At 39.1% G+C, this 25,743-nt stretch overlaps 3 protein-coding genes across 7 annotated transcripts; 2 read left to right on the forward strand and 1 right to left on the reverse strand.

The window, feature by feature from the left end:
• The first annotated feature begins 1,690 nt into the window (after positions 1 to 1,690).
• LOC116411992 (protein kinase C delta type-like) lies at positions 1,691 to 4,509 on the forward strand. Its single transcript, XM_031904802.1, has 3 exons — positions 1,691 to 1,865; positions 2,397 to 2,506; positions 4,267 to 4,509. Exons 1-3 carry the CDS (start codon positions 1,763 to 1,765, stop codon positions 4,507 to 4,509), a joined length of 456 nt encoding a protein of 151 aa, XP_031760662.1. The 5' UTR covers positions 1,691 to 1,762.
• Positions 3,180 to 25,185, reverse strand: LOC100493858 (adenosine deaminase domain-containing protein 1-like). 5 transcript variants are annotated; one of them, XR_004222787.1, is made up of 10 exons: positions 25,042 to 25,185; positions 24,143 to 24,319; positions 23,322 to 23,522; positions 19,539 to 19,705; positions 17,243 to 17,368; positions 16,637 to 16,958; positions 16,383 to 16,463; positions 16,056 to 16,226; positions 6,083 to 6,245; positions 3,180 to 4,732 (listed from the first exon to the last, which is right to left on the reverse strand). XR_004222787.1 is itself a non-coding variant. In XM_031902688.1 (7 exons), exons 2-5 carry the CDS (start codon positions 24,312 to 24,314, stop codon positions 16,177 to 16,179), a joined length of 549 nt encoding a protein of 182 aa, XP_031758548.1. In that variant the 5' UTR covers positions 24,315 to 24,319; positions 25,042 to 25,179; the 3' UTR covers positions 3,180 to 4,732; positions 6,083 to 6,245; positions 16,056 to 16,176. The 5 variants fall into 5 exon arrangements, 2 of the variants coding, with proteins under 2 accessions (XP_031758548.1, XP_031758547.1); XR_004222786.1 differs by having other exon boundaries at positions 19,539 to 19,675; positions 25,042 to 25,179; XR_004222788.1 differs by lacking the exons at positions 16,383 to 16,463; positions 16,637 to 16,958 and having other exon boundaries at positions 19,539 to 19,675; positions 25,042 to 25,179.
• Positions 4,511 to 10,908, forward strand: LOC116411993 (protein kinase C theta type-like). Its single transcript, XM_031904806.1, has 6 exons — positions 4,511 to 4,752; positions 5,332 to 5,394; positions 6,099 to 6,237; positions 6,532 to 6,723; positions 7,765 to 7,893; positions 8,545 to 10,908. The coding sequence occupies exons 1-6, from the start codon at positions 4,511 to 4,513 to the stop codon at positions 8,659 to 8,661; spliced, it is 882 nt and encodes a 293-aa protein (XP_031760666.1). The 3' UTR covers positions 8,662 to 10,908.
• Positions 25,186 to 25,743: the final 558 nt, after the last annotated feature.

Below are 25,743 nucleotides of genomic sequence, written 5' to 3' on the forward strand. Positions count from 1 at the left end.
TACGCCGAATGTTCGCGAACTTCCGCGTTCGCGAACACCCGATGTTCGCGCGAATTAGTTCGCCCGCGAACAGTTCGCTACATCCCTATATGTGAAGACATATGTTGCAAAAATGATGCAGCATTTACATATCTGTAAGGGTATTGTTATAACACTTCCACATGCTGGGAGTGCAGTTTAGTCCGGTACCTAGGGTGGCACTGGATCTAAATACATCCCTGGATAAAAAAGGTAGACTTTAGTGATGCATGGGTCCTTCCTAATCCGACCGGCCTTGCTGCGCACTGATTATATATCTGCTATCAGTGGGGGCAGATCACTAGTGGGCCTGGGATTTCACGGATTGGTAGGGACTGACCTGCCACCCACTTGTGACATGCCTATGTATGTATGTATGTATAACTTTATTTATAAAGCACCACAAAGGTATGCAGCGCTGTACAATCTTACAAAATACAAAATTACACACAGGGAGGACAAGTGATATAATAAATAAATATATATAAATGCACAGGTAATAAGTGCCATGTGGTATGAGACACAGTCGGAAGGAGGTTCCTGCCCCGTAGAGCTTACAATCTACGTGGGCCTATGGGGACAAATTTCTGGCCCAGACCTGCAGGTCCCATGGGTTTCAGGCCGACTAATGCAGTACTATCATAACCATGAACACTACACAGTCATCCTTTTAATTGTGTTTTATTTTTTACTGTCCAAATCTACCTTCCCAGTGTCTTTACAAACTCTGATGTCACAAAAACACACATTTATTAATCCCTGTAAAACTAGAAAAGAGTCTCAGTGATGATGTCCCTGGGCCCTGACAGAGGGATGGCCTGAGTTCCTAAAACCCACCCAGAAAATTGACTATATTAGGAACCATAAACGAAAGAAGACTGCTTTATTCACACGCCAGGACCATCCTCAGAAATCGGTTAAAATCCATCTTTATTTGCTCATTTAAAACGGCAAGAGCCTAACACGTTTTGTGCGCAAATGCACTTAATCATTGACTACATATACATATATATATCAGGAACCAAGCTTGGATAGAAGGAGTAATGGGGCAGCTCTATAATGTTTCTCCTAGTTTGCTCTGTTTTGCTGCTAATGCAGTTAATGCAGAGAAGGATTATAACAGGATTGTGCACAGGACATTTTTTTTCAATTGTCCTGAAGCAAATATTGAATTTAAAAGCAGGTGCTACTTAAAAAAAGTGTCCATTAAAATGTAATTTTTATATGAGCAAATATACAACATTTTTTGTATTTTTACACATATATTTGTCTTATTGGGTATATTGTATGACGGTTTCATGACAAACGACCTGATTCAGCAATGCTAATGCTGAGATCTCTATGTTGCAGAATACAGTGCATTAGAAAAAAAAACTATTTTGCATTTCTTGCATAGGAAAGTTTTAGATCCTTAAATTCAAAACCATATCACATAATTTATATCTACTACTGATTTTGGTCTGGGCTGCTGTGATGTCATGGCAGCCTTGTTATACACACAGAAAGCTGTGACTGGCAAAGTGACAGTTGGGCCCTACCAATACTGGTCATTTCAGAGCGGTTGAGCTTCTTATGAGAGACTCAGTGCTTTTCTTTGCTCGTGCGATTTTAGAGAGATTTTGGAGCGATTTGCCTTTTCGGAGAGTTCGAGAGCACTTTTTTGGGGTCCCCCAACAAAAGCATTTTTTTCTGCAGGTATTCCAGGTGGAGGAAAGTGCTTTTAAGCATATTCTCCACCCCAAACATGGAGTCTGTCTCCAAGAAGAGAAGAAGACAACAAGAGACAACTACAGAAGAAGAGATGAAGAGGAAGAAGATGAAACTTCTGGACAGCCAGGAAAGAACCGGTACTCAGCCAGAAAGCAAATGTTTATTATTATTTAGATTTAACTATTTAGGTTTCATAACACAAGACCAGTACGGAGTACATTAAGTTACCGGTTTGACCTTATTTACTAGTTTTCTTGTTTGTATAGTACTGAATATACATAATTTAATAAATTGCTGATCTGCTTTGACCTATATAACCAAATAGTACTGACTATTTGCTAAAAAGTGTGACCAATGCTGAAAGTGGGAAAGGATGCCACTCTACTTCTTTATTTCTACACCAGCACTAAACTTATTTCAGTATCAGCTGTCATAAATTTCTGTGACCTCACTGTAACATAAATTTCAGGCAGGTAAGGAAAAAAAATTATGAAATTGGTTTAGCAAACAAGCCATAAGAGCATCTTCAAACAATAAACTGTTGAAATAAGAGTGTAGAAAAACTGGCCAAGTAATCCAACCATAGAACGAGACTTTACATTTCAGTTGCTTGTGGTACTGGGGGTTATTTGCTGAATGTGCTGTTAATAAGATTCCTTTTCTCCCAGAAGAAAGAAGAAGCCAGGAGAGACAGCCCATTCAAGCTGAGCGTCTACCGGAACACATTATTACCAACTATGAGTTCCACTCGATTCTTGGCCGAGGCACATTTGGCAAGGTGAGTGATGTGCTCAATAGAAAGGGACCTATATATTATCTACAATAAAACAGAGAAGTTGGAAGTATGACATGGAATTGGGGCTTGTGGATGTTAACTTGTAGTTTAATAACAACTGAACAATTTTATGTACAGACACAATAATTCTACTAATCTAATATGGGGGGCAGGGCTAGGTATGGAACTATGGGTAGGTGACATAGGACATTGCCTAAAGGGTAAGTTTTTTTTTTTTTCAATAAAAGTAAGGTAAACAATAAGGGGTATATTTATCACGCTGTTTAAAAAGTGAAGTGAAGCATTACTGGTGATGTTGCTCAGGGCAACCAATCAGCAATTAGATTTAAACAGTTAAAAAAACAAAGCAAAGCATCTAATTGGCTGCAATAAGCAACATCACCAGTAATGTTTTACTCCACTTTTTACACAGTATGATAAATATACTCCTAAGTCTATTTTGGTATGAACACGATTGAACCTTATCCGCGATCCCAGTATAAATGAAAGGAAAAGAGAGAAAAAAAAAAAGGTTTATGTCTAAGTGAGTATAATTACCCTTTAGTGAGACCCAATCAGAAGCGATTATTACTAGCTGCCTTACTCCACCACTAATCCTTTCGTGTACAAAAATTCTAACAACAAGAGTTGGCGCTCAATAACCACCCAGTGAGTGTATAATAATTTTAAATTTATTATGAAAAATTCTTGTGTGTTACAACATGATTACAATTCAATAGTGATATAACAAAATTACAATTCATTAGTGATACAGATAAATACTAATTAATGCATACCCACTATATAAAAAGTATCAATTAAAAATAATGGCACAAATGGACAATAAATTAATTCACCCACACTCTGAACCAATATCTATTAGATTCCAGGTACAGGATAAAATACCTAAACATAAGTTTATTGATTGTAAGGGAGACCACACTAAAAACCTAAGAGCAAGTCACCTTAGGAAACCTATTCTAAAAATCCCATAGAGAAGGAAGAGAAACCACAATTAATACACATAAAAAACACTGAGGTCAAATTACCTATCCCACATATCTAATACAAAAGGTATAGAGAATTTAGGTTAAAAACAAAGAAGAGGATAAACCATTTATCAGACCCCAATTAGCAGCAGATAAAAGATCGATTCCCCACTCAAAGAATACTCAGCCTAGGCAGAAGAAACTTGCAGGTTAGTCTAAAAATAAGTTAACGGGGAAAGTAAGCCTGTATTGATGCACAATATACACCCTATACCTAAATGTTCAGTAAATCTTACAATACTGTGCGGGCAAAAAGTAGGAGAGCTAGCCTAGGGAGAGCTGAATACAATCCCAAGACTTTAATTAAAAAAGCACATGTCCCGGCCGGGAACTTACTTCTGATAAAGAGAGGTACTCACGCCGGCGGTAACGGCTAGTGTGCTGCTCGCCTCCTTCCAGTGACGTCACCAATAGGCGCCGATTCAGTCACTACGGGTCCTCTCTAGGTACTAGTCGACGCGTTTCGCGCTCCCTCATGGACTCATGGACTATCTTGTGTGGCTTTGCACCTTGTGCATAAGGCCCATTAAAAGCCCACAGCAGCTTCAAGGTGCAACTAAAGCAAATTTAATAACCATCCACTCCAGTGCTGCTTCTTGTGGTGCCATGATGTCCATTCTTCATTATTCTGTGCCCAGTATTTACCAACTTGCATGCATGTTAAAGTGCACAGAACCTTTAAATAATTAGCCCTTATTCTTTTTGACTTTTCAGGTGTTTTTGGCTTCCATCCCCACGAAGAAAGAACGCGTGGCTGTAAAAGTCATCAGGAAGACACCCAAGGACGAGGAGAAGAAAACGATAGAGAAGGAGGCCAGAATCCTGAAGGTTGCTTGCGGCAGTCCATTCTTGTGCCGTGGCCTTGCAGCCTTTCAGACCAAAGTAAGTTACTTCCAATGCTGCCATACCGTTTGGTTTACTAGTTGCCTATCCCCAAAGCTCAGCTTAATGCCATGATATGAGCAACAAAAGCCATGTTAGAGTATTACACAACATACTTGTTCTTTCTGTATCTAGTTTTGCTGAGGGACATGCCTGTATTACATGCAATAGTTTGGGGTTTCTTGTTCCTGTGTTTCACTCTCTTCCCTTTTGTCTCTGCACTCAGCAATATGCCTTTCTGGTCATGGAGTATGCGGGCGGAGGCAGCCTCAGCAACCTGCTGGGCATCAAGCACCATCTGAAAAAAAGACATGTCATGTAAGTAGCTCTGTACTTTTGACATCATTGAAAAGAATTGACATTACTGGTATAAACCAATGTGAAAGTGAAAGGCATCAGATAAATGGATTAAGGTATACAGAATGTAAGCCTTATAGGGTTGCACCAAATATGTATTTTTGTCTGTGGTAAATTGGCTTTGGCTGTGGAAAATTAAAGGGCAATATAAGTGGCACATGCATGAGAATATATTATGTTTCAATGGACTTACTGATTGTGGTTGTGAAATATTTATATGACTCTGGGCCTCATTTACAAAGGGCAGGATAGGGTGCAAAGTAACAGGCACAAATTGCCATGTTTTTTCACATTTGCATTCTGCCCTGCATTTTCTACCACAGACACGGGTATTTGAGCTCTATAATGGAACTCTGATCTGTGCTACCCCCCCTAAATAATTTACTGGTGGCATCCCTGTATTGATGAGCGCCAAGCTAGGAGAGGCACATGGGCACCCACAATTTTCATTTTGTAGTGTAAAATTAACATTTTGGAAAAAGGAAACTATTAAGAATTCAGCGCAGCTATTAATATCTGTTTGTTCTTTTTTTTCCTCAGCTTTTACTCTGCAGAACTAATTTGTGGTGTTCAGTATCTCCATTCTCTAGGTATCATCCATCGGTAAGTAGAAAGTTTTTTATTCTGCATATTTAATATATTATTCAGTTAATACTTAAGGTAATAATGCAGAAATGTCTGTAGCATTCTGACAATTTCTGGCTAAAATCCACCCCATTCAGTGAGAGTGCAGTGAGAGGTAGATAACATTTATGGTAGCAACTAGACACACATGGTGATCTGAGGGCATGCCTCGCACATGCATAACTCAAATACAGAATATCGCAATAAAAATCAGTACCACAGAGGCTTGGCTGAGAATTGATTAACTCAACCTGCTAGTTAAAGGGTACCTATATGGGACAAATTGTTTTCCCCACCAGAGGTGAGGTTAATAGACACCAAGCTCTAGAGGAATGGTTGGCTGGGAAGGAAAAAGCACAATGAGTATATGGAGTGAGGTGGGGGTACTGAGCAATTAGGTTAGGAAATGGGAATCAGTTGGTATTAAGCAAGGAAAGTGGTGCTTAAGTGGTACAGTTATGGACTGGAAGAACACTAAAAGGTCATGGAAGAATACTGAGTGCATGAGGTGATTTGAAGTGAGAATAAGGTAGTTAAGTTAGTTATAACCAAATAAGAAGATGGTGCCTGAGCAGTTATGGAGTGAGTAGAGGGAACTAAAGAGGATATAACACTATAATATAAGGGCTACAGTTTATCATTTCCTTATAGCCACAAAATTACTTACTATCCTTCTCTTGCAGAGATCTTAAGCCAGACAACATCCTGCTTACCAGCGACGGACACATGAAAATCGCTGATTTCGGCATCGCAGCAGAAGGCGTTTTTGGCCACAAGACCATCCGTGGGAAAACTGGAACATGCTGGTACATGGCCCCAGAGGTAGGAAACTGCTCAATATATTTAAAGCCAAACATGGGATTGGTGAAAGAGTAAATGGCCAAATGGAAAATACAAATATGCTTTAACTTCAACATTTAAAGCCAGAATCCTGGTGCAATAAATATATAGATTATCCAACATCAAGAGAGAACAAAAAGTGAGCATTAGCTTTCTAGTGACAGTACTGAAGTGCCAGAAAATTACCAATAACTCGTTCTCCTTTCTCTTTACTGAATGAGTGAAGATGCTGTAAACTTGATTTTGGCATTTGGTAATATATTTTCTTTATATCAGCTGCTAGGTAACAAGAAGTACAACGCAGCAGTAGACTGGTGGTCATTAGGGATAATACTTAGTGAAATAGCCACAGGAAGATCCCCATTTGATGACCACTACCACCAACAGGATGTGAGAAGTTCCATCCTCACTGAGAAGCCGGTGTTTCCTGAGGGGATGAGCACAACATTGCAAGATCTCCTGCAGAAGGTGGGTTTGAGCAGTTAATCTGTTGGCTACACAAACTGCAAGGCGTTTCTGGGTGCTGGGCTCTCAGGGGTCACTCACCACAGAAAAATTGGCAGAGACATTTTTCATAATGTTTTGGGTTCTCATTGGCCGTATCATTGTGGTATATTTTCTAGTACAGACTTTTTAATTGAGCAGTAAATTTGTCACCCCTGTAACAGATGCCACCAAATAAATATAGATGTAAATAAGGTGGTAGCTACATATAGTAGAGTAGAGATACTATATGTGTGGTTTACTTGGGCTGTTACTGGTATCTGGTGTAAATTTCATGTCAATAGCCCCATTAGAAATATAGTTAGTGAGAAAAATGTTGACATGTTAAATATTTATTGTCTCTACTGTAAATCAGCCAAAAAAAAAAAAAAACAACATTTGACATTTTTATGGTATTGAGATATTTTGGAGATTATTGGATAATCTGGTTTTTAAAATAGATCCAATACCTGTATAACCAAAAAACAATAAAATGAAAAAAAAAAAATTACATTTTAAAACAGTCCCAAAATTTTATTTTTGTAACTATGGGTGATGTGATGCTGGGAATATTATCCTAAATGGGTGAGAAAAATAGCAATATGATGGTATATTACACAGTACCAAATTGTATTTTTAATACTTTTTGTACCCAAATAATTCTTTAAGTAGCGATGAACAAATCTGTCCCATGAAATGGCGAAAAATTTGTGAAATGGCAAAACATTCACAAAACACATTGAAATCAATGCGCTGTTTTGCTAAGAAAATTGCATTGAAGTCAAAAGAAATGAGGAAAAAAATCACTCCTCACTGTATTTAAGTGCTGGTGATCCCCAAAGACTCAAAGATGAAAACATTTTAAAAACTAAACCACGCACGAGAATTTCGGCTAGTAGTTTGGGAACTGCTATAATAACTGGGCAACTGTTCACTGTAGTTGGTGTAGTGAAGTCCTCCCTATTTTTACAACTGCTGTTGAGTAGAGTTAAATGCTATGTTAACAACTATTCTTTTGTTTCTTAGCTCCTGAAGAAAAGACCACACAAACGTCTTGGGATGAATGGAAATATAAGGGAACACCAACTCTATAGGAAAATTAATTGGGAGGACGTGGAAAGGCAAAGGATTTCACCACCAATTAGATTTGAAGCTGTAAGTTAATGGTTGTGGACTGTACTATTCCTTTCTGTTTGGACTTTATAAGTTGTTCCTGAGCACTGGTATATATTATATATTTGTATCAGACAAGTAGGCTCAGAAACTGTTACACAAATGTATGCAGCGGTAGGGCACGTTATTAAAGTACATTTATACATCAGGATGCAGCCTTAGAAAGTAGGTGTAAGAAGCAGGGTCGACATTAGGTTTGTCTAAAGACATTCATAAAAAGTTTCTTTTTCTTTATTTTCCCTCCCCTGTTTCCCCAGCTTCTCCAAAACTATTACTATTATTGTTTGGAGTTCAGGCTTGCATAAATACCATCCCGTTCTCACTCTGTGGAGACCACTACCCTTTGTATCTTCCTCAGCCCTCCTTTCTTACAACGTTGCCTACTACTAGCTAACAAGCTGGGATATCACTGCTTTGGGTGTCACGTTTTTCAGGCTACTAAAAACTAGTTTGCCATTGCCCCAAGGGCACACATATATTAGTTTTTTGGAATGTTGTACATTGCCAAACAATGGATACCACAAATAGAGCAGAAGAGACTTGTGATTAATTGGTAATATTTACATGAAGTAGTTTCTGCCTGCAATTTGTTCTATATAGCAACTGAACTGATAATTTATTTTTGTTTTTCAGGATCACAATGAATTTACAAGTGCCGACCTACCATTCTTGAATGGCAACACCGCTTTGGATTCAGATGACTGCATTCTTGAATGCTTTACATATCTGAATCCCAGCTGGCAGGAGTGAGCAATTTTGTGCTGCTGCCATTGACACCCTACGTCAACTTGTTTAGGTGGCCATTCCTTTAACATTTCTACCCGGTACCTGTAAGTCATGCATCAAATGGACTAGCTGCTTATATATCTGCCCATGCCACCTTTTTTATTGTCCAGCTGTCCATCACAAATCTAACACCACCTACTTAAACCTGCCTTTAGCACTACCTAGTCTCCCAAATGAATATTGACATCTGTTCCAACTGCCTGGGCCACTGTCATCTGGCCCTTACTAACACCTATTCCACTTGTGTCTACAATCTCCTCCTACCTGTTCCATCTAGCAATATCACTGCCTGTTTCATCAGACTCTACCTACTCCCACTTGGCTCTACAATCACTGGCCTTACCACCACAGATAGCTCCACCTAAGTTTTTTAACAAAGTACTACTTTTGCTGTTGCAATTTAAAAATTTGTAAATTTGTCCCTACTTCTGGCGAGGGGCCATGTCCTTGGTAAGCTTACGGGATCGGGGCAATTTTAGGTGGTTTGCATAAGAATCCATCTAAATGGGGTGGATCAGGTTCTTCACACTTTTTCCCCAAACCTAACTGCATATGGGGAGGTAGGGAAAGGGAGTCAAGTACCTAAAACGCTTCACACTTATGCAAACCTTTATCGTAAAATTACCCCTTATACCGTTGAGCACAGGGCAGGGAATGGGTAGGCCAAGGACATGGCCTCTCAAGTAGAATTGGGTTTGAGACACCTTGTAAAAAGTTTTCAAATATTATCACAAACAGTACAACTATAAGTAATCCATTGTACAGGAATCAAAAGGTCCTCAAGCATTGGTTTATTTATATTCATAGATTAATAATTGATCAAAGTTCTTAGGTGCGGGTGGGTAGATGCCGGGGCAAATGGAGCAAGCAGAGATGTGGCAAGTGGCAGGTAGCAGGCCAGATGTTGAAAGCCACCATAATTATTGTTATTGTATTCCTGTGCCACACCATTTGTTGTGCTACCACCACCAATTCATCTGGCCATACCACCTCCTGCTTTATCTGGAACGGGGTCTGTTTTTACCTGAATCATACCACCCACTCCATCAATCCGCACTAACACCTGCTTTAGGTTCCTGCTTCATGTGGGTGTATTAACACTTGCTCTATTGTGCCTTAGCACAAATGCTGTTAATATTTACAACTACCCATTTTTACAGCTCTACCAACATCTATTACAGCTGCTTTAACACTGGCTACCTAATACTTTTGGCCAAACCAATGCCTATTTTATCTCTGTAAACCACTGCCTTAGCCATAGACAATACATCTAAACAGACACTGAAATAACATCTATTAAACAGTGAATAAGGAGATCTGCCTCTTGGCTACAAAATTTCACCATACTACTGCCTGCTCCTTTAGACCATACCATGACATGTTCCAACTAACATGACCACTGCCTGCACGGCCTTACTAACACCTACAATTCCCTCCTACCTGTTCCATCTAGCAATATCACTGCCTGTTTCATCAGACTTTATTTGGTCCGTCTCTGCTATCACTGGCCTTACCACCACCAAAAGTATTTATAAAAAAAAGTAGTTCAATTATGCCGATATTAAAAAAATTTGCACAGTTGCCCCAACTGACCGGGGGACCATGTCCTTGGTAAGCCTAAGGGATCAGGGGCAATTTTAAGTGGCTTGCATAAGAATTCTAAGACACCATCTAAATGGGGTGGATCAAATGCTTAACCCCCTTTACCCTAACCTGACACATATGGGGAGATAGAGAGAGTGTCAAGGTCCCGAATCTTATACTTCAGAAACAGGGCAACATCTATGAAAGCCTTTATTGTTAAATTACCCCTTATACCATTGGGCATAGGGTAGGGAATGGGTGGGCCAAGGACATGGCCACTCGATCAGATTTGGGTTTGTGAAACCATGTGCAAAGCTTTAAAACCTTAGCATAAGCTATGCAAATATAAATAAGCCACTGTCCAGGGATTTAAAGCTCAATAGAGGTTTACTTATATTTGCAGGTTAAATACTGATCAAAGTTCTAAAGTGCAGGTGGTGTTGGTGAGACATAGCTGGCAGAAATATGGTCAGATGGAGCAAGCAGGGATATGTCAGGTGGAAAGTAGCAGGACAGGTGTTTCAAACTATTTAACTAAAAGTTAAAGCTATACTAAAAGCTAAAGCTGGAATTTTTATGGCGAGCCATTGCCACAGCATATGCTACCACCTTCACCTCGCCAGAACACCTCCTGCTTGGCAAGGGATCTGTTTAAAATCTATAACATGGCCATAGTCCTATATATATATCATACACCTATAACGCTACAAAGTTCTTTCATCTCATTCATTGCACATCCAGTAATTCTGTTAGTGGGACTGGGGTTTAGGAAAAAAGGGAAGGGTGTAAAGGGGAACTTCTAGATATTTTAGGGGATGATGCCAGCTGGGATGTTCTTGGAGCTCACAAAGACAAGGATGAAGTTGAAGTTGGTGAGTATAACTCTGGGAATTTAAAGGGGAGCTTCTAGATGTTTTAGGGGATAGCGCCATCTGGAATGTTCCGGGAGTTCACAGTAACTTGGATGAAACTGAAATTGGTGAGTATAACTTTTCATGTTTGTACATTTATCTCTATATTATTGTGTGTGTACTTTAAAATTACAATATTGTTTATAGGTGTTGCTGTCCACGAGGGATCAGAAGAGCACAGTGGAGTTTGGAGCTTAATCAGAACATGACGGAATTCTCCAAGGTATTCATACATTTAGAATACATATTTGATAATTTAACAGTTATTGCAATGGGAAAAGTTGGCCATACACAGGCAAACCGCTCTGATACTTGATAAATTAGCCCACGGGCCAAATGGATGGATAGCATATGGATAGCCTTACACATATATGACAACTTTTTAATTCCATTTTGTTCAAGATGAAATTGAAGAGGGGCTTCCGGTCAGGATCACCCAACTTACCACACATTTCCAAGTAACTGGACAGTATGGTCTAAATTAAAATATCCAACCAAATCAGTTATGGAAAAAGTCAACACAGGCATTTATTTTGCTTCTATTTAATTTAAACTTCTAGCAACTACAGCTATTATCTATTAGCTTTTCAGTAACATGTGCAACTTTACATTACACATAGGTTCTTGCTACTGATTCTTTAAAACTCTAACAGCTACAAGTTAATATTAGGCAGTAGCACCACTTTAGCCCTGCAAGAACTTTTACTAGCAGGTTGGTTCTCTCTCCTTGCACTTCTATTAGTTATACAGGAGAAATTCTCTTTTTAATTTCCTTTTGTAATCACTAGCCTGCTGGTTAAACTATTAGCATTTGCAGTAGTTCCAGTCAGAATGTATGTGTTCCCTGTATGGCTGTTAGATATGTTTGCTATTAGCAGCAGGGAAGTGAGAGAAGAGGGACATACCGTAAGTGCAGGGGCTAGCCTTGATATCAGTAGAACTAAATCACTAACTTTTAGATAGAAAACCTCATAAGTTGATTGTAGTCTAAAAAATATAAATATAAATGTTACAAATAATTAATTTTGTATTGATGCCATGAAATGTAACTATTTCTTATGGATCATTACAGGACGCATATGTAAATCCTGCAGAGGAAGATGAGGACGATTTTTTACTCTTCATTTGGAGCCAGCTAAGAAAGAATCAGAAGACACAGAGCAGCAGCCAGTGGGCAATTTGGAAGACCCTTAGCAGCAGCAGCAGCAGCAGCAGCAGCAAATAGGAGACACACAGCTGGCAGGGCCATCATGTCAAGAAATTTTGTAAAAAATCTAGACAATCACATTGTAATTAAACTTAATGAAGTTATGTGCCTATCGTACATACTAATCTTTTTGACCCCCTCCCCTTCTTGCCTTCTGTATCCCCCATTTAAGTGATTTAAAATAAAGAATATTAAAAAAAACTTAATGGAGTATGCTTAAATATCAGTGTGGTCATTCAAATTCCATATAATTTTATAAAGGATTGATTGTATGGTTTCTGTTCCCAGTCCTGGGAACTTGCTGTTTAAACTAAAAGAATTTCTAATCCTCTGGTATCTGAACAAGCTGCATTGCCTAAACATATAAAACAGAATGAAACTGGTAACAAAACAAAATATAAATCATTAATGCAACACTGTGATCATATATTATATATATATAGTTTTATAATGCTAATACTTGGAATGGAATTGCCTATCTACTACAAGTTAGTTTTAAGCGAAGATTTATATACAGGTATGGGATCCATTTTCTGGAAACCTGTTATCCAAAAAAAAGTCCATCTCCCATAGACTTCAGGCAAATAATTAAAACGTTAAAACAAATTTCCCTTTTCTCGGTTATCATATGGGTTATTTAATGTTTAAATAATTTTTTGCAGATATAAGGTACAGAGCTCCAAATTATGGAAACACCCCTTATCTGGAAAACCCAAGGTCCCAAGCACTCTGGATAAAAGGTCCCATACCTGGCACTTGTAAAAAATACATAAAAAACTATTAAATCTATTAAAATTTGCAGTCCATGATTGGTTAAACACATGGGATGGCAACTATGCCATTCACACCCATGGGAATTATCCGAACAATTGACCGTTTTTCTACCGTACTCTAATTTGGAGCTCCACCAAAAAGATTATGATTAAGATTATTAAAATATACAACCCTTTTTTATTCTATAATTATATTTAACTAAAGAATAAAACAGTATATAACCCATGTGTTGTGTGTGACCTGTTCACATAATAATACATATAGATAATGTTACTGTACTAGGGGCCAATATAATTTAAATGATGTCAGCGTTTAACTGTACTATACCAAAACATAACTTACCAACGATAATAGTGCTGATGTACACAGGCTGTATGAAAACGCTCAGAAGTGCTCATTGGACACCTAGAACTTCGCAACGTGTACGTTTATCAGCAGAAGACATGCTGTATAGATTATGAACTATTTCACCTGAATAGTAAGCTGCTGGGATATTTTTGCCTTCTACTGAAAAATAAAGACTTAGGGGCAGATTTACTAATGCACGAATCCGAATCCCGAAAGGGAAAAAATTGTATTGGAAACGGAAATTTTGCGACTTTTTCGTCGCTGTTTCAATTTTTCGTATTTGTCGCAACTTTTTCTTCGCTGCCGCGACTTTATCATATTTTGCGGCGACAAAAAAGTCGCAAAAAATATACGAAAAAGTCGCAACGCCGACGAAAAAGTCGCAAAAATACCGATCATTATGAAAAACCGCATTCGGACGCCTTCGGACTGTTCGTGGATTAGTCAATCTCCCCCTTAGTTTGTCATTGGCCTCATGAGCAGAGAGAGAGAGAATGTGGACTGAGACATCTAAAAGGGGAAACAAATGTAGTGTTTAATTATCACCAAAGGGATCAGCAAAGGATTAAGGGCTCTGGTACACGGGGAGATTAGTCGCCCGCGGCAAAACTCCCTGTTCGCGGGCGACTAATCTCCCCGAGTTGCCTTCCCCCTGCCATCCCGCGGCGGTGGGATTTCGCGCAAATCGCGCGCCGTGTGTGCCATCCCGCCGGCGACTTATATGTTCGCCGGTGGGATGGCAGGGGGAAGGCAACTCGGGGAGATTAGTCGCCCGCGAACATGGAGTTTTGCCGCGGGCGACTAATCTCCCCGTGTACCAGAGCCCTAAGAGTACAATGAATGTAACATGAAGACACACAGCTACTAGTAGCAGCTACTTTTTCATGGCTACTAAACTCCAGAAAATACCCTGCCATAGACAATACTGAAAACTGCCTCTGCTAGCTGCTACTAGTAGCTCTGTGCGTCTTTACCTTCAGGTGCCACAGATTCTACAATCTACGCCATTCCATACAGAACCTTTTGTCCAAGTCAAGCCAAGTCTAAGCCTGTATGGTTTTTGAATGAGACAAAAACGGAGTACCCAGAAAAACCCATGTAGGCAGAGGGAGAAAACACAAAGATGGTCATGCAAATTCAGGACCCCAATACTATAAGAAAGCATTCCATTCATGCAATGCCATTACCTTATTACAACAGACCTCATTAGTTATCATATAATAGTACAGTCCCTTTTTAAAAGAAATTTAAAGAAGTTAAAGAAGGATGAACAGCAAAAACCAGATGAGGTCTGCAAAGAGAAAAATCACTCTAGGCTACAATTCTCATTTCAAAAAGCGAGGTGAGCAGCCAAATTATTTTACACAGGCCTTTTCCTTGGAGAGAGAGGCAGTTCATCTTCCTATTATATAGATGGCCTGTCTGTGTCACCATTTCTGGAGTAGGAATGAACAAAACTAAGCTGGAGTTTAGATCATCTAGATGTTAGCTTAGTCCATTCCCTTACATACAGTGCTAATATCGGTCGACTCGCCGATCGGCCAGGTTAAAAGATTTTGATCGGGTGCCAGAGAAGGCGCCTGAGCAAAATCTGCCTTCAGGGCTGAATCGGCAGAAGGAGGTAGAAATCCTATTGTTTCTACCTCCATATCTGCCCTTTTGGCCCTGAATGGTTAGTGGCTGATTGGACGATCTTTCGTGCGACCGATGGTCGCACAAAAGATCGCAAATCGCCATGTGTGTGGCCACCTTAAGTGCACCAAACTTTTCTCACTTTGAAAAGACAAGAAAGCCATATCAAGTCAGGTGTAAAGAAGAAATTGTACAAATAAACATACAGTTCTACATGTGGAAATAGGGATAAGAAACCAAGATTGGGACAATGATGCAATGAAAGACCTATGGCACAAAGGAAGCTCTTAAAGGGGAAGGAAAGGCTGAGTCACTTGGGGGTGCTAAAATGTTAAGCACCCCCAAGTGACTTGAATCGCTTACCTCGTACCCCGGGCTGGTGCCCCTATTAGGAGAAAACCGCACCAGCCCGGGGCGATGCGCTTCCTCCTTCCGCGTTCCATTCCCTGAGACTTCGAGTCCGGCGCATGCGCAGTAGAGTGAAAAAGCCGACTTCTCTGTTAAAGTTCAGCTTTTCACTCTACTGCGCATGCGCGCGCAGCGAGGGAGGAAGCGATCGCTGCTACCCCGGGCTGGTGCTGTTTTCTCCATACAGGGGCACCAGCCCGGGGTAGAAGGTAAGCGATCTAAGCCACTTGGGGGTGCCTAACATTTTGGCACCTCCAAGTGACTTAGCCTTTCCTTCTTCTTTAATGCTACTGTAATAAGGGAAACAATGGTGGTAAAACGGCTTCTACCTAAAATGTGGTATCTAAAGCAGATATGGCCTGAAGGCCCTGTGATAACTGGTACATAAAAGTATATATAACGGTAGGAAATCTTAATTATGTTTCATGTTACACTTCGTCTTTTATATAGTAAGTTCATTTCAGTGCAATCCCTATAACATTTTTAACACTTACAGTTGGGGATTTGTCTGAGCAGCACCTTTTCGAAGCTGATTCATGTACAGGAAGATATTGAAATTTGGTTTTAGAGCAAGAAGGTTGGTTGCAGGTTCTGTGCAAAATATGGACTTGTCCATCATTCCATTACTTCCACTGTAGAAAAGCAGCAACTGCCTATAAAAGTATCTGATAAGGAGAAACTATGAATAAGCAACAAGCATTTAGAAGACTAAATGTAAAAATGATCGAGGTGATATATTACATGGTATTGAATGTCCTAAATTAACAGTACTTTACCAGCATGTACACATTACAGATTTGCTTGAACTCTATAGGACCTACCTATAATAACATTCCTTTTAACTTTTCAAATGGCCTGTCTTTTGGATTTCCAGAGTGCCCCCATATTTTCTTTTTTTGTCACTGCAAGGGTAATGACACACATTCTTATAGCTTAATTGTGGAACAGGGAATAAAAAATGTCCAATACAACTGTTTTCAAATACTACATTTCTAAGATTTAAGTTTTTCTAATCAGTTAAGCCAAAAAATCTCCTTGACCAAGAAACATAATGGCCTGAGTATGTAGCAATTACCTTTTTTCTAACTGTAACTTTAATATAGCTCCACTGTGGTTCCATGCAGTACTTCCCATTAGCATGGAAGAGTTTCCTTGCTAAAGTCTAAAGATCCAATATCCAAGCTTATTACTATTTCATTGCTAGGGGTTCATGATCAGGGTCCAGGTTCACATGTGCCCACTGTTAACCTGGCTAGGGCCAAGCAGGTTACTTTCTTTGAGTGCTGGACACAGCTGAAAGACTGTGTAGTGCTTCCTGTGGTTGCAGTGTGCTCTCTGTCAGCCATCCGACTTTGCTTGAGGTAGGCCAGACTGTATAAACCATAGTAGAGCAATGCCTACAGGGCAGAAGAACAGAATGAGGCTAGCTGGTATACCAGCTGTGACACATTTGTACCTCTGAAAACTTGCCTGATCTGCTCCCAGCAGTAAGAATGCAGAGCTATTACTTCCCCACAACTAACTGCACCAGACAGGATTTACATTGCACAGAAACTTTTCAGTTTATGAACATAATATATAATTTATGCATACGGCATATAAAATAAATTATGGAAGCAGTACCCAAAACATATTATAAATCAGTGGTGGCAAATTATGTGGTTAAAAGATAAAGACATACCTTTTTCAATGACAAACGCAGCTAATGAGCTACCACAGCTTTCATATTCAGGATATTTGGATATTAAATTAGTAAAGGTTTCTTTAATAATAGAGGAAATCTTTTCATGAATAAAAGTGCGCTTATCTGAAAAATAGAAGCACAAGGGTAATATTATAAAAAGTTTAAATAATTATTGCAAACTCCATAGGGCAAAATATGTAGCAGCCTTTACAAACAGTAAATACAGATATAATGCAGAACATAGTGACTATTTCACATTTTAATAGACAGTTTTATTTTAATGCTCACACAGTATAGAAGCCTTTGAATTAGTAACCATAAATATATCTGCAGAACATTTATTTGCATACATAGTACTATTTTAATGCTATATTATAAAAGGAATATAAAAAGGAAATCATTTCTAAAAATTAGAATTATTTGTTTAAAATGGAGTCTATGGGAGATGGACTTTCTGTAATTCGGAACTTTCTGGACAATGGGTTTCCGGATAATGGATCCTATACCTATACATGTTTTGGTCCCCAAGAGAGACCAAAACGTTGGAACGCATGGTAAATAAAAAGAAGATTTGATCTGAATTGGTGTGCTGGTCCTCCTTATAGATATATATATATCTCAAGAAAAGGAGAAGCAGGCACTCACGTCACAATAAGGTCACAGGTGCCTGGGTGCAGTATGCAAAATCGTATAGTACAAAGAGTAAAGAGATGCTGCACTCTCAGGTCTTAGTGAAAAACAAAAAAAATAATTTATTGTGTCAGACTAACGTTTCGGCTGTATCCACACTTTGTTCACTTTGAGAAAGGCTGTGGAAACGTTCGTCTGACACAAAAAATTATTTTCTTTGTTTTTCACTAAGACCTGAGAGTGCGGCATCTCTTTACTCTTATATATATATATATACACACACACACACACATATATATCACGTATAGATCAGCCCCCTCTTGAAATGAATAAATGTATCTTATAGCATGGTGAAATATAAAAAGCCAAAGTTTCGGTCTCAAGGACATACAAAAAAATGTTATTAAACTGGCACACCCTATAAAAAAATCTTTAATTTTCAACGCATTATACAAGAGTCTTGTACAGGTATGGGATCCTTTATCTGGAAACCCCTTATCCAGAAAGTTTAGAACTATGGAAAGGCCATCTCCCATATACTCCATTATAAGCAAATAATTTTAATTTTTAAAAATGATTTCCTTTTTCTCTGTAATAATAAAACAGTTCCTTGTACTTGATCCTAACTAAGATGTAATTAATCCTTATCCCTTATTAGAGGCAAAACAATCCTATTGGGCTTAATGTTTTATTGAGTTTCAGTAGACTTAAGGTATGAAGATTCAAAGTAACAATAACAATAAAATTGTGGCCTCACAGAGTAATATTTTTTTGGCTGCTGGGGTCAGTGACCCAATTTTAAAGTTGAAAAGAGTTACAAGAAATAGGCAAATTATTCATAAATAAATGAATAAATAAATAATGAAGACCATAGTTGCATAGAATCGGCCATTCTATAACATACTAAAGGTTAACTCGAAGGTGAACTACCCCATTAAAAGGCCAGTGACACAGTAATATCTATATACCCACAAAAGCTGATGATATTTTTGATAAATCTTCTCTAGCCAGCTCCATTTCTACAATGCATACCTTTATACCTTGCGCTTTTCTTGTAGAGCCTTTGGAAAGAGTTCAAGAAAATGTATTCCAATTGCCACAGATAAAACATTGTTGAACACAATAAAACACCATAAAGTCAACTATACCGAAAGTTTTTTTACATTTACAGAATATTATGTTAACTAAGATTTTTAAAGGAACAGTAACACCAAAAAATGAATGTGTATAAAAGTAATAAGAATAAAATATACTGCTGCCCTGCACTGGTACAACTAGTGTGTTTGCCTCAGAAATTTATATAAACAAAGCTGCTGTTTAGCCACGGGGGCAGCCATTCAAAGGAGAAAAGGCACAGGCACATAGGAGATAACAGATAAACACTATTGTATTCTAGAGAGGTCATCTGTTATCTGCTTTGTAACCTGTGCCTTTTCTCCTTTTTTCTAACTTTAATGGCTGCCCCCATGGCTACACAGCAGCTTATTTATATAAACGATAGTAGTATTACTGTAGCAAACACACAACTTTTACCAGTGCAGGGCAACAATACATTATATTTTAATTACTTTAAAAAACTTTCATTTTTTGGTGTTACTGTTCCTTTAAGATGGATGTTTTAGAATGGCAGAAACAGAATCTAAGTGGAATTTTCTCCAGTTACCTGTTAACTCAGAATCTTCATGTAGAAGAAGTTCATCAAGTGCACGTTTTGTAGCATTTGCTTTTGCCTCATTCCAGGCTTGTATTCAATTCCATCAATAACAGCACAGAATGCAAAATAAGCACCAAAGACATTTCCTTATTCAAGCGAAAAACATTGTTTTGTCACTAAACACCAGGTAAAGAAGTACAGAAAAATAAATATTTTTGGGCCACAATACCAGATGGAAATGGATGGAAATACCGCACAATATATTATATTAAATCCCTACTAAGGTGTAGGATAAGGTTACCAGATTTTTATGATTTGAGAGACCGGTGGCAAGTGAAGCATACCATAATTTTTTTTTATTGGCTGTGCCCCAATTCTGGTCACACCCCTTTAACATTAACCACTCAAAGTCACAAAATATCGGCAACTTCCTGTTTAAACTGGCTGCAAGTTTAACATCCCCACAATTATGGTTATGAAACAGGCCAGTAACTAATGGATAACACATAGGAGGTCTTGCAATAAGTCACATCAGCTCCCAATGTTTCTTACTTGTGAGCCACAGTCAAATGTAAAAAGAGCAACACAAGCATCATAGAGGTTCATGGAGGTGCCAAATAAGGGCTGTGATTGGCTATTAGGTAGCCTCTATGCACACTGTAAAGTTACAGGAGGCTTTATTTGGTAGTAAATCTTGTTTTATTCAACCAAAACTTGCCTCCAAGCAAGGAATTCAAAAATACCTACCTGGTTTGGGGGCACTAAGAGCAACATGATGCTCGCAAACCACTGGTTGGGGATCACTGCCTTACAGAGTTCTGCTGTTCCTCAGCTACGCTGAACCACTTCACCACACTGAAGGCTCCCCCTCCATTACCTGCTTGCTGATTCAGTGATTGTTTGCCACAATACCAATGTTTTATGAGCAATCTGGAATATTTATTTCTCTGTGAAGCATCTGCATTGCCCGTTTTTTAGTTGCCTTCCCTTGCCCACCGCTATAGTACTTACCTCCCTTTTCTACTGTTAAATCTTTCCCTTCATTTAAAAGTTTTTTCCCCCTTAAGTTTGAAACAGGGTTACTAGATCACTTAAATTCAGGGACACTTCTGCTAGAAGTGCTGCACTGATAGCATTTAAATTATATTGCAATCAATGCAGCCTTGCAACATAAATTTATTAGAGGTGTCCCTGAATTTCCTAGTGAATTTACCATAGTTAAGGGCAGTGGCACAGGGGGAGATTAGTCTCCCCACGACAAACCTTCGTTGCCATCCCACCGGCTAGAATGTAAATTGCCTGTGGGATGGCATACACGTTGCTGCAATGTCCCGAAGTCGCCTGAAGTTTCCTCTCAAGACAACTTTGGGGCGACTTCGGGACATTGCAACGGCGCGTATACCATCCCACATACCTTCATATGCAAATTCTGTATATGCGAGCAGTCCTGTCATTGTAGAGGAAGCAGCACAGTAGAGATGGAGCAGGAGATGCCTGACATCACTTTCAATCTCCTGCTACTTGTCCATTTGCACTGCTCCTGCATTTACACAGAGATTCTTCTGCTTCAGTAAAATAGCGATAGTCTTTGCGTAATGCAGGAGAGGAGCCTAATGGACAAGCAGAGTCAGATTCAATCAGCCATTTCCTGCCGCTTCTCTATGCTTCACTTTTGCTTTTTTGTCATCTTCCAGCATTATGAAGCCCATAGGAAGGAAAAATAAAACTGGTGGGGAAAAACAAAACACAACAACGTCCACCAGCCCAAAACAAGCCACTTATCTGATAAATGCAGGCTGACCCCAACAGCCCTTCTAAACTATCTTGCAAACCAAAGTATAGACAAGCCTTTGCATCATCTAGACCAGTGATTCCCAACCAGTGGCTCACCAACCCCTTGGATGTAGCTCTAAATGTCCCCAATCCAGATGCTGATAGTGAGCATAGAGGCTACCTAATAGCCACTCTTAGCCCTTATTTGGCACATTAACTTTTATGATGCTTGTGTTGCTCTCCAAATCTTTTTATATTTGACTGTGGTTCACGAGTATGGAAGTTTGAAGACCCCCGATCTAGACTGATTCACCCTCAAAACCCAACCAGATCTGCTGCTCCGAATTTGACAAGTCTGCATTAAATTCATCTGAAATATATTGTTTAATACTGGCCGTGTCGCCTTCTCTCTTCCAATGCCCTGCTGTCTGCAGCTCTATGAAGCTGCCTTTTATGCTGTGACTACAGCAAAGCTAATGAAAGCATTTTAATAACATATGCATTCTCCCAGCTGATTAGCTAGACATCACAATCAAGTTCCAAATGAAGATAAGCCATACAAAGGGACGTTTCCTGTGGACAAAGGTCCTGAAGCAGGGACATTCTCTATGAATTGGGGATGAATGGGAACCTTAGTGTAAGAAAACATTTGACTTTAAAACATTCTACCCTTCTTGAAATGCTGTTGTTGTTGTGAACTCTGTGTAGATGCAGTTACTGAATGATTCTCCATGCTCTAGTACTAGTAAAGGTTCAGTGATGTTGGGCTAATTGGTTCAAGGCGCTAAAGGCATTTAAGTTCTTTCAACCTCTATAAAAAATGTTTATCAATGTATATGGGTGTACTATTAACTTGGAATGAGATCACCACCATAAGGATTATCTGGTTGTGTAAAATAGTCTCGCATACCTTGAACATTATAGAACCATGAAAAGCAATCACACATAATTTACCAGTAATGGGAAAATGTGCATCTTTGAAGTAATCCATGAAAACCAAGTTTTTGCTTTATTTGTTATACCCACAGATGGGTGTGGTAAAGCAACAAAAAAAGGAAAAAAAAAAAAAAAAACCCACGGAAATTACTCAGCACAAAAGTGTCCGAATATGGCAAAAGTTATTGTGGTGAGAAAAGACAATACAATAACTTTGTGTCCATAGTTAACAGTATGAAAAATATCTCCATTGTTTTCCACTGTATTACCAAGGTTTGAAAGATGGATCCAATCTAATCCAGATCTAATACTGTTGGGTCTATATTTGTAAGGACCACAATTGGCCAACTTTTTCATCACCAATATTACTGTTCCCTTATGGAATTAAACTGGACTCTCTTTAACCAATAGTTCTTTTCAAGCAATTGCTTTGTAATGCATTCTTTAAAAAAGAGGCTGTCTTTAGTATTTGTTGAAATGTGGTTTTGTATTTTGATAGAAGGAGAAATCCAAAAATACTACTACTTTAATAACAATTTATTATGATAAATAGATGTATTTATTTTGCACTATCAAGCCAGACAATTATCCCCTATCAAAGCGGTCAAAAGCTTTGCCCAAAACATGTAATATTTAGGCCAAAATTATGGCCAGTATAGAAACAGAGTCTGACAGTACTAATGGAAGATAAAAGTTCTAAAGTGTACTTCACTTCACAATGCAGATTGGAGAGGGTCTGACATGATCTTAACAATAGAGCTGGAGCAATTTGAAATAGTACCTAAAGCACAGGAAACTTTAAGAATGTGAATTATTATTATTATAGTATATCAGACATCAACATGCCCTTTCAGATTGTTATACATCTTCTACACAGCCTAATAGGTTTATTAACAGTCAATTATTTCACATTATTTTCGGATCACTAAACATAACTTTAAGCAGATATTTGAATGAGCTTCAGAGCTGCAGCTTACAAATATAGGCAAGTCTCATTTTATTTCAGGCTTTTCGGCATACCCAAGCTAGATATTCTATCCTCAGATATCTTATGTAAAGAAATCAAGTAAGCAGCATTTTTACCTGTTGTTACAGTTGATTTTAGATCAATTTCCATTCGCTGCATCTGTGCAAACTGGTATAAAGCAGAAACAGGATTGAGGTCACCATGTCTGTATTTCACCACAAATTCCTTTGTAACCTTTCTAGGTGGCAGTGAGGAGAGTGATGCAGGTACAATCATTTCTGATAAAAATGGTTCAGGTAAAGTAATCGGTGGAAAACCTAAAATACAGGAAAAGCATTTTTTTGCTGACACCAATAAGAAACAAAACCAAGTCACCTAAATATGTTAAACAAAGTTTTATTAAGAGATGCTGAAAGTCAAAGACGCATGATCCACACATTGTCGATTATGTCCCAACATATGAAAGTAGCAGTACTCTTAACTGCTAACTTAAAGCCCAACAGGGACCGCAGCAAATGTAGAGATGTCTCCATATGCACAATGTATAAAGGGCAGCTTTATCAAATTATAGCGCTCATTACAGAAAAACTCAACCACTTTTTATTCAGTCTTATGGGATTTTTAGAACCATCTAGAAAGTTTTTTCTGTTGTGAGCTCTAATCTCACGTTTTGATAAATCTTTAACTTAACGTGTTCATTAAGGATTTCATTTATATCTTCTTGAATATCTAACAAATGGTTTGGATAAGCTTTGTTGATTATCGCTAAGCAAGATGTTAACACCATTCAGGAGTTCCATATTTGGCACAAAGCAGAGGGGGGCTAAAGTTCTTCCATATAAAGAGTAGAAACTCCCCAGATATCAAAATCCAAGAAATGATCGATAGTTTTTGTTACCCCTGAAATGTAACAAAAAAGAAAAAAAAATAGTAATACCTGTGATTTGAGTAACCTTTGCTGTTCCACAATCAGGTTCAACATATGGGCAGCATGTGGAAACTGTGGAGCTCAGATTCACAGCTGGAGCTTGAGCAGGTAAATTCTTCTTTAGCATCTGTGCAAAACTTGGCACACTTGAACGCTGAATCCAGTTCACATTATTTGCCATTTTGCCTAGTAAAATACAGATACACCTAAACTTTCAAAGCAGTTATTCTTCTCTTTGGTCAATTACTTTAATTTAAGTTAAAAGCAGTAGAAACTAGCAGTGCATGTAACTATTCCAAGGATGGAAAGGTTTGCTCAGTATGGAATGAGTTGAATTAAAAACTTGCTTCTTTCTTAATATTGTACATCTCTATGGCAGCAATTGAACATGGAAATTCTTGCATATGCTATTTACTTTATTGGCATATGCAAGCAGCGTCAGACCAGGGCATATAAGGCCCCCCATTGGCTTATGAAAGCCCACAATGCAAAATAAATAAAATGAACTGAACATTTTCAAACGGAAGTTGCAGACAGTGTAGCAGTCAGTGAGGTTGCGATGGTGTTGGAGAAAGTTTAACTTGCTTGTGTAGGGTATGGAGGAGGAGAAAGCTCTCCAATTAGGAACATACCATCTAAATGGGTTATGGGATTATCACATCTAGACTGCTAGGCCTACCTGCACTGGCTGCTTACTCCCTCCTCCCCCACACAGGCAAATCCCATGATCTTTAACATCCCACCACCATCCACTATTTCACTGGCTGTTACCTCCAACCAGACTCCCCCCCATACCCAGAAAAGTTTGTTCCTTGTTCTTCCACACTCCGCCCCCCACCAAGAGTTCGCCTGCTGGTTATCCCTCCAATCCCCCCTTCCCTCCCCAAGTTCGTTCCTCTATAGCTCACCAGAACAGCAGAGCGATTGTCGAACCTTTAGAATCAAGAACTCAGTGGGTTTTATTAAAGCTCCAGGCAGCAGTAACTGCTGCGATTCCGCTTACACAGAGCAGACAGAACTACAATCTGAGGACCGCACCCTCCCTCACGCACCTCACTCTCCCTCTGGTTCTCCCACGTAAAGCATGCCGGGTGACGTCATCGCGCAGGCTCCTTAAGACGTACGGTTCTCCTCTTAAAGGGAAAGTAGCATTAGCGGTAGCTGCAGTCGGGAGTGAGTTGGTAATTATGGAAGTTAGAGGGTGCGCCTTGTGGGCTGGCGGCAGAGAGGCTGGGACCAGTCCGACCCTGTTTGCAACAACCAGCTCGCTTTATCTAGCGCTGAGATACACAGGGCGCCCATGGGTGCCCCCACACCAGCGCAACATGTAGGGACACAAAAGCTTCTATTACAGGCAATTACACTGCGGGTACAATAAAAAAAAAAAGATTGGTACGTGAGTAGTGAAGCTAGCCCTTCCACTATTCCAGGTGTGAATGAGCCGGCAGGGTCACTTCAGAAGCAGATCATTCCCTGACCGGCTGTACATGTATCACTGTGCCCGGCCTGCCTGCCAAGCCCACTCTTCCTATTGGTCAGTTGGCTTTTACTGACTGCCTCACGGACCTATAGGGAACGATAGAAAGGGGCTTTGCCCGGGAGAGTGTTCA

Source organism: Xenopus tropicalis, chromosome 1, assembly GCF_000004195.4.
Source record: "Xenopus tropicalis strain Nigerian chromosome 1, UCB_Xtro_10.0, whole genome shotgun sequence".
NCBI lineage: Eukaryota > Metazoa > Chordata > Amphibia > Anura > Pipidae > Xenopus > Xenopus tropicalis.